Below are 17,463 nucleotides of genomic sequence, written 5' to 3'. Positions count from 1 at the left end.
GCAGGGCTTTAGTTGGGTGGTGGTGATGGGCAGGGCTTTAGTTGGGTGGTGGTGATGGGCAGGGCTTTAGTTGGGTGGTGGTGATGGGCAGGGCTTTAGTTGGGTGGTGGTGATGGGCAGGGCTTCATTTAGGTGGTGATGATGGGCAGGGCTTTAGTTGGGGGTGGTGATGGGCAGGGCTTTAGTTGGGTGGTGGTGATGGGCAGGGGCTTTAGTTGGGTTGTGGTGATGGGCAGGGCTTTAGTTGGGGGTGGTGATGGGCAGGGCTTTATTTGGGTGGTGGTGATGGGCAGGGATTTAGTTGGGGGTGGTGATGGGCAGGGCTTTAGTTGGGTGGTGGTGATGGGCAGGGATTTAGTTGGGGGTGGTGGTGTTGGGCAGGGATTTAGTTGGGGGTGGTGATGGGCAGGGCTTTAGTTGGGTGGTGGTGATGGGCAGGGATTTAGTTGGGTGGTGGTGATGGGTAGGGCTTTAGTTGGGTGGTGGTGATGGGCAGGGGTTTAGTTGGGTGGTGGTGATGGGCAGGGCTTCATTTAGGTGGTGATGATGGGCAGGGCTTTAGTTGGGGGTGGTGATGGGCAGGGCTTTATTTGGGTGGTGGTGATGGGCAGGGATTTAGTTGGGGGTGGTGATGGGCAGGGCTTTAGTTGGGTGGTGGTAATGGGCAGGGATTTAGTTGGGGGTGGTGATGGGCAGGGCTTTAGTTGGGTGGTGGTAATGGGCAGGGATTTAGTTGGGGGTGGTGGTGGTGATGGGCAGGGATTTAGTTGGGGGTGGTGATGGGCAGGGATTTAGTTGGGTGGTGGTGATGGGTAGGGCTTTAGTTGGGTGGTGGTGATGGGCAGGGATTTAGTTGGGGGTGGTGATGGGCAGGGCTTTAGTTGGGTGGTGGTGATGGGCAGGGATTTAGTTGGGGGTGGTGGTGATGGGCAGGGATTTAGTTGGGGGTGGTGGTAATTGGAGGGTATTTAGTTGGGGGTGGTGGTGATGGGCAGGGATTTAGTTGGGGGGTGGTGATTGGAGGGTGTTGGGGGTGGTGGTGATGGGCAGGGATTTAGTTGGGGGTGGTGATTGGGGGTATTTAGTTGGGGGTGGTGGTGATGGGCAGGGATTTAGTTGGGGGTGGTGATTGGAGGGTGTTGGGGGTGGTGGTGATGGGCAGGGATTTATTTAGGTGGTGATGATGGGCAGGGCTTTAGTTGGGTGGTGGTGATGGGCAGGGCTTTATTTAGGTGGTGATGATGGGCAGGGCTTTAGTTGGGTGGTGGTGATGAGCAGGGATTTAGTTGGGTGGTGGTGATGGGAAGGGATTCAGTTGGGGGTGGTGATGGGCAGGGCTTTAGTTGGGTGGTGGTGATGGGCAGGGATTTAGTTGGGGGTGGTAGTGATGGGCAGGGATTTAGTTGGGGGTGGTGGTGATTGGAGGGTATTTAGTTGGGGGTGGTGGTGATGGGCAGGGATTTAGTTGGGGGGTGGTGATTGGAGGGTATTTTGTTGGGGGTGGTGGTGATGGGCAGGGATTTAGTTGGGGGATAGTGATTGGAGGGTATTTAGTTGGGGGTGGTGGTGATGGGCAGGGATTTAGTTGGGGGTGGTGATGGGCAGGGATTTAGTTGGGGGTGGTGATGGGCAGGGATTTAGTTGGGTGGTGTTGGGCAGGGATTTAATTGATTTAATTGGGGGGTGATGGGCAGGGATTTAATTGGGGGGTGATGGGGGGTTTAGTTGTGATGGTCAGGGATTTAGTTGGGTGGTGGTGATGGGCAGGGATTTAGTTGGGTGGTGGTGATGGGCAGAAATTTAGTTGTTTTTTTATATACATTTTTAATTGTACTTTTATTTTATTTAACCAGGTAGGCTAGTTGATAACATGTTCTCATTTACAACTGCGACCTGACCAAGATAAAGCAAAGCAGTTAGATACATACAACAACACAGTTAGACATGGAATAAACAAACATAAAATCTATATACAGTGTGTGCAAATGAGGTAGGATGAAAGAGTTAAGGCAATAAATAGGTTATGGTGGTGAAGTAATTACAATATAGCAATTAAACACTGAAATTGTAGGATGTGCAGAAGATGAATGTGCAAGTAGAGATACTGGGGTGCAAAGGAGCAAGATAAATACATAAATACCAGTATGGGGATGAGGTAGGTAGATAGGTGGGCTAATTACCGATGAGATACGGGAGTTAGTTGGGTGGTGTTGAGCAGGGATTTAGTTGGGTGGTGTTGGGCAGGGATTTAGTTGGGTGGTGAGGGCAGGGATTTAGTTGGGTGGTGTTGGGCAGGGATTTAGTTGGTTGGTGATGGGCAGGGAGTTAGTTGGGGATGGTGGTATTGAGCAGGGATTTAGTTGGGGTGGTGGTGATGGGCAGGGATTTAGTTGGGGTGGTGGTGATGGGCAGGCATTTAGTTGGGTGGTGATGTGCAGGGATTTAGGTGGGTTGTGTTGTGTGGTATTGGGCAGGGATTTAGTTGGGTGGTGGTGATGGGCAGGGCGTTCTCAAATTCATTCTGTCTGTCTTCTCACCAATCCGAGAACAGGACTGGGCTTGTGGCATGAAAGGAGATTTATCTGATGCCTTAGGGGTGGTGGGTGTGCCATGCATCTGCTCACTGGCAGTGTGTGTGTGTGTGTGTGTGTGTGTGTGTGTGTGTGTGTGTGTGTGTGTGTGTGTGTGTGTGTGTGTGTGTGTGTGTGTGTGTGTGTGTGTGTGTGTGTGTGTGTGTGTGTGTGTGTGTGTGTGTGTGTGTGTGTGTGTGTGTGTGTGTGCGTGCGCTGATCCACGTATAGTACACACCTGCTCCAAACACTGAGCCTCAACACAATGTCAACACTGACTCAGGGATTACACACCAGCCTGATCTCTAGAAATGATTTCAGACATTTTAAAATGTCCTGTGAATGCCTTCATCGCTGCTCACTCAATAACCGATTGCCCAGCAAACTCATGATGTTCAGATCCGAAGCACACTGCTCAGATCAATGCGCTACTGCAGTTCACAATGCTCTAGCAAGCCCTGAGAATACTGATGATACTTGATGGTAATATTGAGTCGTTTTGTATTCTTTTGTTTTAAGCCTTCCCCAAACCACAGCCCTAACCTTAACCACTTAACCCTGTAACCATGCAGAATTAACCCTGTAACTATGAAGAATTAACCCTGTAACTATGGAGAATTAACCCTGTAACCATGGAGAATTAACCCTGTAACCATGGAGAATTAACCCTGTAACCACGCAGAATTAACCCTGTAACCATGGAGAATTAACCCTGTAACCATGGAGAATTAACCCTGTAACCACGTGGAATTAACCCTGTAACTATGGAGAATTAACCCTGTAACTATGGAGAATTAACCCTGTAACCATGGAGAATTAACCCTGTAACCACGCGGAATTAACCCTGTAACCATGGAGAATTAACCCTGTAACCACGCGGAATTAACCCTGTAACCATGGAGAATTAACCCTCTAACCACGTGGAGTTAACCCTGTAACCATGGAGAATTAACCCTGTAACCATGGAATTAACCCTGTAACTCTGGAGAATTAACCCTGTAACCATGGAGAATTAACCCTGTAACCATGGAGAATTAACCCTGTAACCATGGAGAATTAACCCTGTAACCATGCGGAATTAACCCTGTAACCATGGAGAATTAACCCTGTAACCATGGAGAATTAACCCTTTAACCATGTGGAATTAACCCTGTAACCATGGAGAATTAACCCTCTAACCACGTGGAGTTAACCCTGTAACCATGGAGAATTAACCCTGTAACCATGGAGAATTAACCCTGTAACCACGCGGAATTAACCCTGTAACCATGGAGAATTAACCCTGTAACCATGGAGAATTAACCCTGTAACCATGGAGAATTAACCCTGTAACCATGCGGAATTAACCCTGTAACCATGGAGAATTAACCCTGTAACCATGGAGAATTAACCCTGTAACCATGGAGAATTAACCCTTTAACCACGTGGAGAATTAACCCTGTAACCATGGAGAATTAACCCTGTAACTAACCCTGTAACCACGGAGAATTAACCCTGTAACCATGGAGAATTAACCCTGTAACCATGGAGAATTAACCCTCTAACCACGTGGAGTTAACCCTGTAACCATGGAGAATTAACCCTGTAACCATGGAGAATTAACCCTGTAACCACGCGGAATTAACCCTGTAACCATGGAGAATTAACCCTGTAACTATGGAGAATTAACCCTGTAACCATGAAGAATTAACCCTGTAACCATGGAGAATTAACCCTGTAACCATGGAGAATTAACCCTGTAACTATGGAGAATTAACCCTGTAACCATGGATAATTAACCCTGTAACTATGGAGAATTAACCCTGTAACCACTCGGAATTAATGCGGGGAAAAAATGTACGTTCATCCATAATACGTTGAATTTCATTAAGATGTTATTTTCCCGGGTATCATTGTCACTTGTGTGGCTTTTTTAAAGCAGAGCAACGTCTAAACACGAAGCCCTGCTTTCCATATGAAAGGCCTTTTTAATTAAAACTGGTATTCATTTAAAGTGTTCCTCTGACCCAGAGCAGCAACATGAATAGGTTAGTCCTCTCTGCTTGCTAAGCAACACAGACTGCAGAAGGATATATTTGCATGGCGTGTGAAGCCCATATAAAGGGTTAGAGCAGGAGCACAGTGCAGAGGTGTGGGTGGCTGTTCGCTGTTCATCCTTCCGTCAGACTATTGACGAAGGCTTATCAGATGAAACTGGAAAAACAAGACAATGTTTACCAATAGTCTTGCTTGCCAAGCTCATGACAAGACAGATGTCAGAAGACACTAGTTTAGCAACTATACCAGCCTCTTTGTTTGTTTTTTGGGGCTGTCTGAGGTAAGTGGAGTGCAGAGTGATCTGACGTGTCAGAGAAATTATGTTATCAGATGAAACTGAAGAATGGCCTCCTTGTGGTCTGAGACTGTCTGAGACTGCCCGAGGATGTGCAGAGTGATTGGAATTGGCAGGGAACGCATGACAGACATAGTTGGGAAATGCTGGTAAAATAAAACCCATAACATTTTCAGAAACATCAAGATCACCAGTGTGCTGGATTTATCCATTATTTTCTAAGATTGGGAAGACATGGCTGCAGAGAGGTTGCATGGTCCTCAAAGGCATCGTCTGTGTCTGTGGAGGAAGAATGTACATGATCTCTCCTGCAGGCTGCTGTGCTGCTGCTGCTCCTGTGTGGGAGGTGAGGACAAAGAACTACTACCAGACCAGAGCCAGAGAGGGCAGAGCGGGGAGAGGGATACACAGCTGGAGTGGACTTGTCTGGGGGATGACCAGGGGATCTCAGGGGAGGGAGAGGCCAGTGCTATCCACATCACGGTGGAGGATCTTGGGCTGGCCAACCCTAGCTTCACTCTGACCAAAGAGGTTGCACCAGTCCAGATGCTCAGTGCTGTTAGTCCATCTTCCAGCTCTGTGTCGGCCGTCCGCAGGGCACTGAAGAAGAAAAGACTGCTGAAGCCTCTGTGCTCCCTTCCTCTCCAGCCGGGAGGAGACCAGCCGGGAGGAGACCAGCCGGGAGGAGACCAGCCGGGAGGAGAGCAGCCGGGAGGAGAGCAGACAAAGAGGAGAAGCCAAGCCAGCGAGGAAGAGCCTGGGGCACACCAGAGGAGAAACATTACAGGTGAGGGGGAGCAGAGTGAGGCAATGGAGGAGAAGGAGCAGGAGATGGAGGTAGCGAAGGAGGAGGACTCAATTCTGTTTGACACACCTGGCGGCTCAGGTACAGGTAGCCTCCTCACCCCACCTGTCATCAACCTGATCCCTCCCACTCCCTCTGACGTCATCGATGAAGACCAGTTCTTTGATGACATCATCTCGGACGAGGAGAGCGTGGCGCACACGTATGGGACTGGTAGTGATGGGAGTAGCAACACCGCCGGAGACCGGGAAGAAGAGGAAGAGGAGGAGAGGATGGAGGATTTGGACCAGGAGCCTGAAGAGGAGGGGACCAAGAGAGACGCAGAGACCCAGGAGAGGCAAATGGTGGATGGGAGTAAAGGGTATCTGGGAGAACCAGACCAGGAGGTGCTCCTTCACGCTCCAGCCCCTGAGAGGGAGGGGGAGGTCAGGACTGCTGAGGAGAAGGAGAGACCCAAGCCCAGCTTCCTCTGTAGTGCCTACCAGGTGGCTCCTCTACCTGAGCCCCCCCGGAAGAGTGAGTCTAACATTCCTACCACTAGGACCTACAGTACTACGGTCACAGAATATACACAGTCACATCACACAGCACAGGACCTACTGCATTAGTCACATCACACAACCTACTGCATTAGTCACATCACACAACCTACTGCATTAGTCACATCACACAACCTACTGCATTAGTCACATCACACAACCTACTGCATTAGTCACATCACACAACCTACTGCATTAGTCACATCACACAACCTACTGCATTAGTCACATCACAAAGCCTACTGTATTAGTCACATCACACAGTACAGGACCTACTGTATTAGTCACATCACACAACCTACTGTATTAGTCACATCACACAGTACAGGATCTACTGCATTAGTAACATCACACAGTACAGGACCTACTGTATTAGTCACATCACACAGTACAGGACCTACTGTATTAGTCACATCACACAACCTACTGTATTAGTCACATCACACAACCTACTGCATTAGTCACATCACACAACCTACTGCATTCGTCACATCACACAACCTACTGCATTAGTCACATCACACAACCTGCTGCATTAGTCACATCACACAGCCTACTGTATTAGTCACATCACACAGTACAGGACCTACTGTATTAGTCACATCACACAGTACAGGACCTACTGTATTAGTCACATCACACAATCTACTGTATTAGTCACATCACACAGCACAGGACCTACTGTATTAGTCACATCACACAACCTACTGTATTAGACACATCACACAACCTACTGCATTAGTCACATCACACAGTACAGGACCTACTGTATTAGACACATCACACAACCTACTGTATTAGTCACATCACACAGTACAGAACCTACTGTATTAGTCACATCACAAAAAACAGGACCTACTGCATTAGTCACATCACACAACCTACTGCATTAGTCACATCACACAGCCTACTGTATTAGTCACATCACACATTACAGGACCTACTGTATCAGTCACATCACACAACCTACTGTATTAGTCACATCACAAAGCACAGGACCTACTGTATTAGTCACATCACACATTACAGGACCTACTGTATCAGTCACATCACACAACCTACTGTATTAGTCACATCACAAAGCACAGGACCTACTGTATTAGTCACATCACACAGTACAGGACCTACTGTATTAGACACATCACACAACCTACTGTATTAGACACATCACACAACCTACTGTATTAGTCACATCACACAGTACAGGACATACTGTATTAGTCACATCACACAGCATCCCACAGGACCTACTGCAGTCACCACCCTTTCTTCTCTGCTCTCCATTTCAAATGAATACAAGTGTGATATTTGTTTAATTCAAGCATGCTAACTTATTATATTAAAGTGGATGTGGTTATTGGCATCTTTTCTATTCCAGGGAGCTTCAACTCGAGCATCAATCTGCTGTTGTTCACTGAGCACAATCTGGGTGAGTGAGGTATGTGTGTTTGTGTTCCCAGGCATTGGGTTGCTGTGGCTCTGTACCCTTCATCACTCTACTCATGTCATCATCTTCTTCACTCTCTCTCTGAAAGGCCTGCTCTGCCCACAGACTCGACCTACCTTTCTCTCTGAAAGGCCTGCTCTCCTCACAGACTCGACCTACCTTTCTCTCTGAATGGCCTGCTCTCCTCACAGACTCGACCTACCTTACTCGCTGAATGGCCTGCTCTGCCCACAGACTGGCTGAAAGGCCTGCTCTCTGAATGGCCTGCTCTCCCCACAGACTCTCCTGCTCTCCCCACAGACTCGACCTACCTTACTCGCTGAATGGCCTGCTCTCCCCACAGACCCCTACCTTTCTCTCTGAAAGGCCTGCTCTCCCCACGGACTCTCGACCTACCTTACTCTCTGAATGGCCTGCTCTCCCCACGGACTCGACCTACCTTACTCTCTGAAAGGCCTGCTCTCCCCACAGACTCGACCTACCTTTCTCTGAATGGCCTGCTCTCCCCACAGACTCAACCTACCTTTCTCTCTGAAAGGCCTGCTCTCCCCACAGACTCAACCTACCTTTCTCTCTGACTCACAGACTCAACCTACCTTACTCTCTGAAAGGCCTGCTCTCCCCACAGACTCAACCTACCTTACTCTCTGAAAGGCCTGCTCTCCCCACAGACTCAACCTACCTTACTCTCTGAAAGGCCTGCTCTCCCCACAGACTCAACCTACCTTTCTCTCTGAAAGGCCTGCTCTCCCCACAGACTCAACCTACCTTACTCTCTGAAAGGCCTGCTCTCCCCACGGACTCAACCTACCTTTCTCTCTGAAAGGCCTGCTCTCCCCACAGACTCAACCTACCTTCTCATTTCAGTCTTCAAACTAGGGGAAGACAATGCAGCGTTAAATGAACAGGCGGGATCAGCCTCATTGTTAGCTGGTTACTTTTTCCACTTCATACGTTAACTTCTCTAGGGTAGGGGGTAGCATTGGAAGTGTTGGATGAAAAGTGTGCCCAAATTAAACGGCCTGCTACCCAGCCATAAAAGCTAGAATATGCATACAATTCGTTGATTTGGATAGAAAACACTCCGAAGTTTCTAAAACAGTTTGAATGCTGTCTGTGAGTATAACAGAACTCATATGGCAGGCAAAAACCTGAGGAAAAATCCAACCAGGAAGTGGTAAATCTGAGGTTTGTAGTTTTTCAAGTCATTGCCCATCGAATATATAGTGTCTATGGGGTCAAATTGCATTTCCCAAGGCTTCCACTAGATGTCAACAGTCTTTAGAATCTTATTTGAGGATTCTACTGTGAAGTGGGGGCGAATGAGAGGAGATTGAGTCACAGGTCTGCCAGAGTGGCATGAGCTGGCCACGTGCGTTCACGTGAGAGTTAGCTTGCGTTCCATTGCATTTCTACAGACATAGGAATTCTCCGGTTGGAACATTATTGAAGATTTATGATAAAAACATCCTAAAGATTGATTCTATACTTCGTTTGACATGTTTCTATGAACTGTAATATGACTTTTCATCTGAACTTTCGCCTGGACCTACCCGTGCGTCGTGAGTTTGGATTGTGTACTAAACGCGCAAACAGAAAGTACGTATTTGGACATAAATGATGGACTTTATCGAACAAATCAAACATTTATTGTGGAACTGGGATTCCTGGGAGTGCATTCTGATGAAGATCATCAAAGGTAAGTGAATATTTATAATAGTATTTCTGACTTCCACAACATGGCGGATATCTGTATGGCTTGTTTTTGTTGTCTGAGCGCCATACTCAGATTATTGCAATGTGTTTTTTTCCCGTAAAGTTTAAAAAAAATCTGACACAGCGGATGACACAGAAGTGGATCTAAACTTCCATGCATAACAGTTGTATCTTATAGCAATGCTTATTATGAGTATTTCTGCAAATGGATGTTTTAGAACTACTGAACATAACGCGACAATGTTTACTCTTTTGGATATAAATATGAACTATATCGAACAAAACACACATGTATTGTGTAACATGACATTCTATGAGTGTCATCTGATAAAGATCATCAAAGGTTAGTGATGAATTTTATCTCTATTTCTGCTTTTTTGTGACTCCTCTCTTTGGCTGGAAAAATGGCTGTGTTTTTCTGTGACTTGGCTCTGACCTAACATAATCGTTTGGTGTGCTTTCGTTGTAAAGCCTTTTTGAAATCAGACACTGTGGCTGGATTTACAACAAGTGTATCTTTAAAATGGTGTAAAATACTTGTATGTTTGAGGAATTTTAATTTTGGGTTTTCTGTTGTTTTGAATTTGGCGCCCTGGAAATTCCTCGTCAACTGGCTAGCGTCCCACATACCCTAGTGAAGTTAACTAGGCATATTTTCAGTCGGTAAAGTCTGTATAGCCATCTCCGACTAGAAGAACTAAATGTATTTTCTGGTGATCTACTGATAGGACAGACGCCAGTCAGTCACAAAGTGGTGATGACAGGGACACCGCTGGTTGGTCAGTCTGCTGTCTGTCCCACGTCTCAGTAGCTGAGTTTGTGTTAGTTCTTGTTGGCTGCAGTCTAATTTATTTTCACGGAGGAGGGAGAGCATGATGAGTGAATTTCTACGAGCCATGTAACATAAGTGGTAATGATGAGTTGAGTCATCAATCACACCTGCAGGTCTATTCATAGGCGCTTGACTTTGTTTAAGATTGGGGGATGCACAATCTGATGGGGGCTCTGAAAGTGTTTTTTCTGCAATTCTACATGGTTTCTCAACATGTAATCTATATTTACTTGACAAAACACAACATTTTCTCTTAGGTCTTTGCCACAATAAATTATATTGAAAGAGTAGACTTTTCTGACTGGATTACTAATCTATTCCCTCAAAGTCCCAACCACAGTGATTGATTGACAGATCTGAAACCATACCAACTCTGTTACTCACAAACATCCTGCCCCCTCCCCTGACAATCCCACCCACAGAGATTGATTGACAGGCCAAAGTTTTAAAGGAATAGTTCACCCAAATTACAAAATGAAACCCTGGTTTCCTTACACAAAGTGTCCAAAGCAGCAGAACCAATAAAATACATAATTTGAAGAACTAACATCATTGTGGCCATTCTTGTCTTGCAGTAAAACTGTTAATATGATTTTAATCTCAAGAGAAGGCAGGCTTAATGTTAAAAAAGGTCATCTTACTTAGGAAGAAGTCCTGATCATATTGTACTTGATTTGAATATCGTCTAACAACACAATTAATTCATACATTTTCAATAATTTTAAATGTATTTTTATTCAAGTGGTTGGGGGAGTCTCCCCGGACACCTCCAGCCCGAAAACTCCTTGTCTGGCTGCTTCTTCTATTTTTCTGGCTACTCCATGAATTTATTGAAAACAGTGCAGTGTAATGACACTGAGAATAAGATTAAAAGGTAACAACAAGTTACCATGTTTATGTACCAAGTATTCGGACAAAAAACAAGCAGCTCTAAGGAGATAATTCATGACACAGGATATGATGAGATTTAATTACGTGTTGAACATTGTTGTTATGGGATGGATCAGATATGAAATAATATCATTCTTGATCCCCTTTTCTTTTATTGGCCTTCTTTTCTATATATACACACAAAACCAGGGGCCAAGAAAAGAAAAGTTAGTAGTATATATATATATATATATATATATATATATATACATACTGCTAACTTTTCTTTTCTTATATATATAGCACCAGTCAACAGTTTGGACACAGTTTATATATGAACCCCTATTATTTTATTAGCCTTCTTTTCTATATATATATATATATATAGTTATAGTTATAGTTATAGTTATATAGTTATATATAGTTATATATATATATATATATATAGTATATATATATATATATATATATATATATATATATAGTTATATATATATAGTTATATATATATATATATATATATAGTTATATATATATATATATATATATATATATATATATATATAGTTATATATATATATAGTTATATATATATATAGTTATATATATATAGTTATATATATATATACTATATATATATATATAGTTATATATATATAGTTAACAGTTTGGACACATCAACTCACTCAAGGGGCGACAGGTATCCTAGTGGTTAGAACATTGGACTAGTGACCAAAAGGTTGCAAGATCGAATCTCCAAGCTGACAAGGTACAAATCTGTCGTTCTGCCCCTGAACAAGACAGTTAACCCACTGTTCCCAGGCCATCAATGAAAATAAGAATTTGTTCTTAACGGACTTGCCTAGTTAAATAAAAAAAGGCTTTTTCTTTATTTTGACTATTTTCTACTTTGTAGAATAATAGTGAACACATCAAAACTGTAAAATGGTCTCGGGGTCAACCGGAGTCGCAGTGAGGCTATGCAGACGTGAGAGTGCAACAGGCTTCACATTCTTGGACCCCAGGTTGTAGGAGAGAGTGACATTGAAACGGTTGAATAACAGGGCCCAACGAGCCTGCCTAAGTGCTTGGCGGTGTGGAGATATTCCAGGTTGTTATGGTCAGTCCATACTAAGAATGGGTGTTCCGCCCCCATTCTTAGTATGGAGCGATGACGTATCTGGGGTATCTGGGGTGGAGCGATGACGTATCTGAGGAAGGAGAGGATGGAGCGATGACGTATCTGAGGAAGGAGAGGGTGGAGCAATGACGTATCTGAGGAAGGAGAGAGTGGAGCGATGATGTATCTGAGGAAGGAGATGGTGGAGCGATGACGTATCTGAGGAAGGAGAGGGTGGAGCGATGACGTATCTGAGGAAGGAGAGGGTGCAGCGATGACGTATCTGAGGAAGGAGAGGGTGGAGCGATGACGTATCTGAGGAAGGAGAGGGTGGAGCGATGACGTATCTGAGGAAGGAGAGGGTGCAGCGATGACGTATCTGAGGAAGGAGAGGGTGCAGCGATGACGTATCTGAGGAAGGAGAGGGTGGAGCGATGACGTATCTGAGGAAGGAGAGGGTGGAGCGATGACGTATCTGAGGAAGGAGAGGGTGGAGGGATGGAATTTACACTTCTCTGCTTTGGTGGAAAGCTGGTTCTCCAGGAGACGCTAAAGGAGGACGTGCAGGACGTGGAAGACGTGAAAGACATGGAAGACGTGCTCTTGAGCTCTTGAGGTTCATCGTGTCCCAGAGCACATCGTTGACCAGGACCTGGAACACAGCGGGAGCTTTGGTCAGTACGAAAGGCATAGCCAAGTACTCATAGTGCCCACTAGCTGTGTTAAAGGCTGTTTTCCACTTGTCTCCTTCCCGTATCCGAACCAGTTGGTAGGCGTTCCGAAGGAAGAGGTTTGAAAGCCAAGTAGATGAGCGGTAGACGGTTTTTTAATCCCTGTACGACCCACCAGAGTTCTCGTACCTACTGGTGACCCTGGTCTCTTTAATGGACAAGTGGAAATATAATGTCCTGTTGTCCCATAATACAGACAGCTCCTGGTGTTCAGTCTTCGTAAACATTCTTCCAGACACAATCTAGCCCTTCACAGTAGCTTGGGCTCTGGAGGAGGTGACTCGCCCGCTCTCTGTGATTCCCATGGGCACTCGGGTGACATCTGATTCTCTCGGTAAGGTGGACGTCGGGAACTACCTGTGTTCCTCTGTGTCGAGGTGGGAGCAGTGGGCAAGCAAGTGTGATGGGGGAACACCTCCTCTCCCTCCTACATTGCCGTAGCCGCCCATCAATCGTAAGGTCAAGGGGATGAGGGTGTTGAGGCCCATGGGGAGCTCCCAGGGCTGCGAGCTCGTCTTTAACTTCCTCCGATAATCTATTAAGGAACGTGTCGAAAAGAGATTCTGGGTTCAAGGCACTCTCATCGGTCAACGTGTGAAAATCTACCGCATAGTCTGCCACACTACAGGAGTTTTGACGTAGTTGAGCAGCCTCTCTCCCAGATAATGGGAGAGAGGCCTATCTTTTCCAGAATGAGGCAAACGGTGGATTGTTGCTCCCACACCGCTGTCGCCCAGGCAAGAGCCCTCCATAACATCAGCATTATAAGATATGCTACCTTCGAGTGAAACAAAGATGGCGTCAGCTCGAAGATGAGGTAGCACTGGGAGAGAATTACTCAACAGGTTCCTGGATCTCCAGCATAGCACTCCGGAGGAGGTAAGTGGGGTTCTCGGGAAGCTGGGATAGGCTGGGGAGAAGCACCGCCAGCAGCGGGGTTACTGAGAGTCTGGGAGGTTACCGTAGAGGCTTGCTGCCTAGTAGATAGTACGAACTGGCCCTGACTGTTTATCACGACTCAGGATATGACCCAGATGCAGACAAAGGAGACGGAAGGTTCAATAGTAGTCGTTTATTATACCACAGGAGGCAGGCAAAGGACAGGTCGAGGACAGGCAAAGGACAGGTCGAGGACAGGCAGAGGACAGGCAAAGGACAGGTCGAGGACAGGCAAAGGACAGGTCGAGGACAGGCAAAGGACAGGAGGTTCATAATAAGGACAGGAGAGGTTCATAACCAGGTTAGAGTCAGATAGGTAGAGGACAGCAGGCAGTCTCTTGGCAGAAAAGTTTGGAACCGGGATGACGAGAAAACAGGGACAAGAGAAACAGGAGTCCAAAAAAACACACTGGTAGGCTTTGACGAGATGAACTGGCAACAGACAAACAGAAAACGCAGGTCTAAATACACAGAGGATAATGGGGGAAGATGGGTGACACCTGGTGCGGGGTGGAGACAAGCACAAAGACAGGTGAAACAGATCAAGGCGTGACACTACCTCAATTACCTTGTACCCCTACCCATTGACTTTGTACAGGTATATAGCCAAGTTATGGTGAATCAATGCATATTTATTATTATGATATTTATTATTATTACGTGTACTTTCTGTTATTTCTCTATTTTCTTTCTCTCTGCTTCGTTGAAAAGGAACCGGTCACTAAGCATGTCACTGTTAGTCTACTCCTGTGGTTTAAAAAGCATGTGACAAATGAAATGTAATTTGAGTTTGAACCTACCCATCAAACTGGTGGTGTTGATTGGAAGGGCCCGTGACAGGGCGACAGCCAACTGGTTAATTGCATTTTGCTCTAAAGAAAGGACAAAGCTTTTTTCCTAATGCACTTTACAAACACAATGACTCTACTTGTTGCTTGGCTGGGGAATTAGCCTACTAGTTTATCAAGTATTATTACATACACCTTTTCACATAACACACACGCCCTGTCGTTGTTGATGAAGCCATCTGTGTTATCAGTATAGTGACTCAGGTCACTATCAGAGGCCTCGTGTCGGTGTGTCCTTTTCATAGGAGTCAAGGGAGACTAACACACTTTCGTTCTGAGGTATTGCCTGACAAGCTTATGAAAATAGCAAGTGAACAGTGAATTAAATTATATTTTTGGAGGACCATTGCGATCACATTTCTGAACATGTTGTGATACCTAACTCTGCTTCTTCTGGTAGGTCCCAGCGCCCATGACCAGGGGGATCAGTCTGGCAACTGTACACTTTGTCTAACAGAAAAACAGGGTCAACGTTTGTCATCATCCCTCAGCTATAAACATAGCATGAGAAATAACGTAATCTGGTTTGGAAGCTAATTCTATGCTTTCCAGATGTAGACTGATTGGCTCCAGATTGGATTAGAGTCAGGCCGGTGATGCCGTTACCCTATTGAGTTTGTTGCTGCTAGTTAGTACACTGTTGTAGTCAGACATGACATAGCTAGTACCACAGCTGCATCAGATATTTATTTGTGCCCTGGACATGCATTGACCCTCGGAGGCAAACGTGACTGTTTTGTCTAGATGACACTAATTTAGAGTGGCAAATACGATGACATCGCTAAAGTTGGCAAATCATTAGTAGGAAACAGCTTTGCCATATAATGATGTCGGTAAATTTAATTTCAGAGAGATGGTAATGTTGCCATTACTGTTAATAGCAAAGTTAGGAAAAAAATATCTAGCAATGCGAATGTTCCTCAGCTAAAATACGGTGGTCGGTGGTCCACTCAATCTTAGTTAAGTTATATTGTATCTAAAGTCGTCTGGCGACATCACAATCAATTATTTGCCTTACAAAAAAATGGTATATTGTTTACAAGGCCGTCATTGTAAATAAGAATTTGTTCTTAAACTGACTTGCATATCTACATAATATATATATTATATATATATATATGCCAAATCTGAGTTTTACTGAGGTAGGCTAACGTTATCCAGCTAGCTAGTTTGTAGCTAGCTATCTAATGTGTCGTCAGCTGTGCAAGCGATGCTAGTGATAATGAAGATTAAAATATAACCAGCAGCCTATAGTCTAGCTACCGGAATACTCACCACCAATAAACTTCAGCCACCTATTCCACATGATACGGCCCTTCCAAACCAGTTGGCTGTGCATCCTGCTGGAAGCATGCATAGCATGGCCAATCCGTATTGGGATTTCAGTGTAAAATGGATGTGATCCTTTGAATGGGTTGGGGGCGATCATAGAGATAGATGCCATTATAGGGGCTTTGACAGCACGGTCAGCACTATTATGTCGTCAATTTTGACTCCATGACTCAAACAGGGTCACAATGAAGTTGGGTGTCCCACCCAGTTGACTACATTGAAATGGTGGAAGTCCTCAGTGACGCTGCCCCATGCTCAAACGGCTTTTTGGCCACTGTCCTTCACTATGGTGGCGATGGCACAACAGAGCCCCATTCAATGAAGAGAAGCAAAGTCCACGTCGGGGAGATTTGCACTTGGAGTTTGGCAAAATTGGGGCATGATTTGTAATCCAAACCCAACTTTCAGTTACTCGTTGTGACGCACTGAGGTGCCAAACTCAGTTTTAGACAAGACTGACTTCATGACCAAAATGATCCTATTTCCAGTTTGTACTCAATTTTGCCAATAGAATGAATGTTTCTGACTCATATCGATGCCTCAAAGTTTGTTTTATTTAGGGGCAGTTGCTCTTTAATTCACCCATCAGATGTCTTTCCAAGTATATTAAAATTCTGCTGTTTCCTTTTGCATCTGTCTTACGAGGGACATGAACTTCTCTATTTGGACCCTTTATACAAATAAAACCTAAGAGTTATTCACATTCATTCAACCTATTCACATTTCCCAAGGACTGACTATGGTTTTTATATTCACATTTCCCAAGGACTGACCGTGGTTTTTATATTCACATTTCCCAAGGACTGACTGTGGTTTTTATAATCACATTTCCCAAGGACTGACCGTGGTTTTTATATTCACATTTCCCAAGGACTGACCGTGGTTTTTATAATCATATTTCCCAAGGACTGACCGTGGTTTTTATAATCACATTTCCCAAGGATCACATTTCCCAAGGACTGACCGTGGTTTTTATATTCACATTTCCCAAGGACTGACCGTGGTTTTTATAATTCACATTTCCCATTTCCCAGGACTGACCGTGGTTTTTATAATCACATTTCCCAAGGACTGACTGTGGTTTTTATAATCACATTTCCCAAGGACTGACCGTGGTTTTTATATTCACATTTCCCAAGGACTGACCGTGGTTTTTATAATCACATTTCCCAAGGACTGACCGTGGTTTTTATAATCACATTTCCCAAGGACTGACCGTGGTTTTTATAATCACATTTCCCAAGGACTGACCGTGGTTTTTATAATCACATTTCCCAAGGACTGACCGTGGTTTTTATAATCATATTTCCCAAGGACTGACAGTGGTTTTTATAATCACATTTCCCAAGGACTGACCGTGGTTTTTATAATCATATTTCCCA

General features: G+C 44.9%; 1 protein-coding gene across 1 annotated transcript in view; it reads left to right on the top strand.

The window, feature by feature from the left end:
* The first annotated feature begins 4,718 nt into the window (after window positions 1-4,718).
* LOC112222549 overlaps window positions 4,719-17,463 on the top strand; it is a 54,454-nt gene continuing 41,709 nt past the window's right edge. Inside the window, exons 1-2 of the mRNA XM_042305791.1 lie at window positions 4,719-6,223; window positions 7,625-7,675. Of these exons, the coding sequence (XP_042161725.1) occupies window positions 5,137-6,223; window positions 7,625-7,675 (1,138 nt within the window). The 5' untranslated portion in view covers window positions 4,719-5,136. The remainder of the gene's footprint in view (window positions 6,224-7,624; window positions 7,676-17,463) is intronic.

Source organism: Oncorhynchus tshawytscha, linkage group LG25, assembly GCF_018296145.1.
Source record: "Oncorhynchus tshawytscha isolate Ot180627B linkage group LG25, Otsh_v2.0, whole genome shotgun sequence".
In the NCBI taxonomy this organism is placed as follows: Eukaryota; Metazoa; Chordata; class Actinopteri; order Salmoniformes; family Salmonidae; genus Oncorhynchus; species Oncorhynchus tshawytscha.
This window is presented reverse-complemented; position numbering and strand designations above follow the sequence as displayed.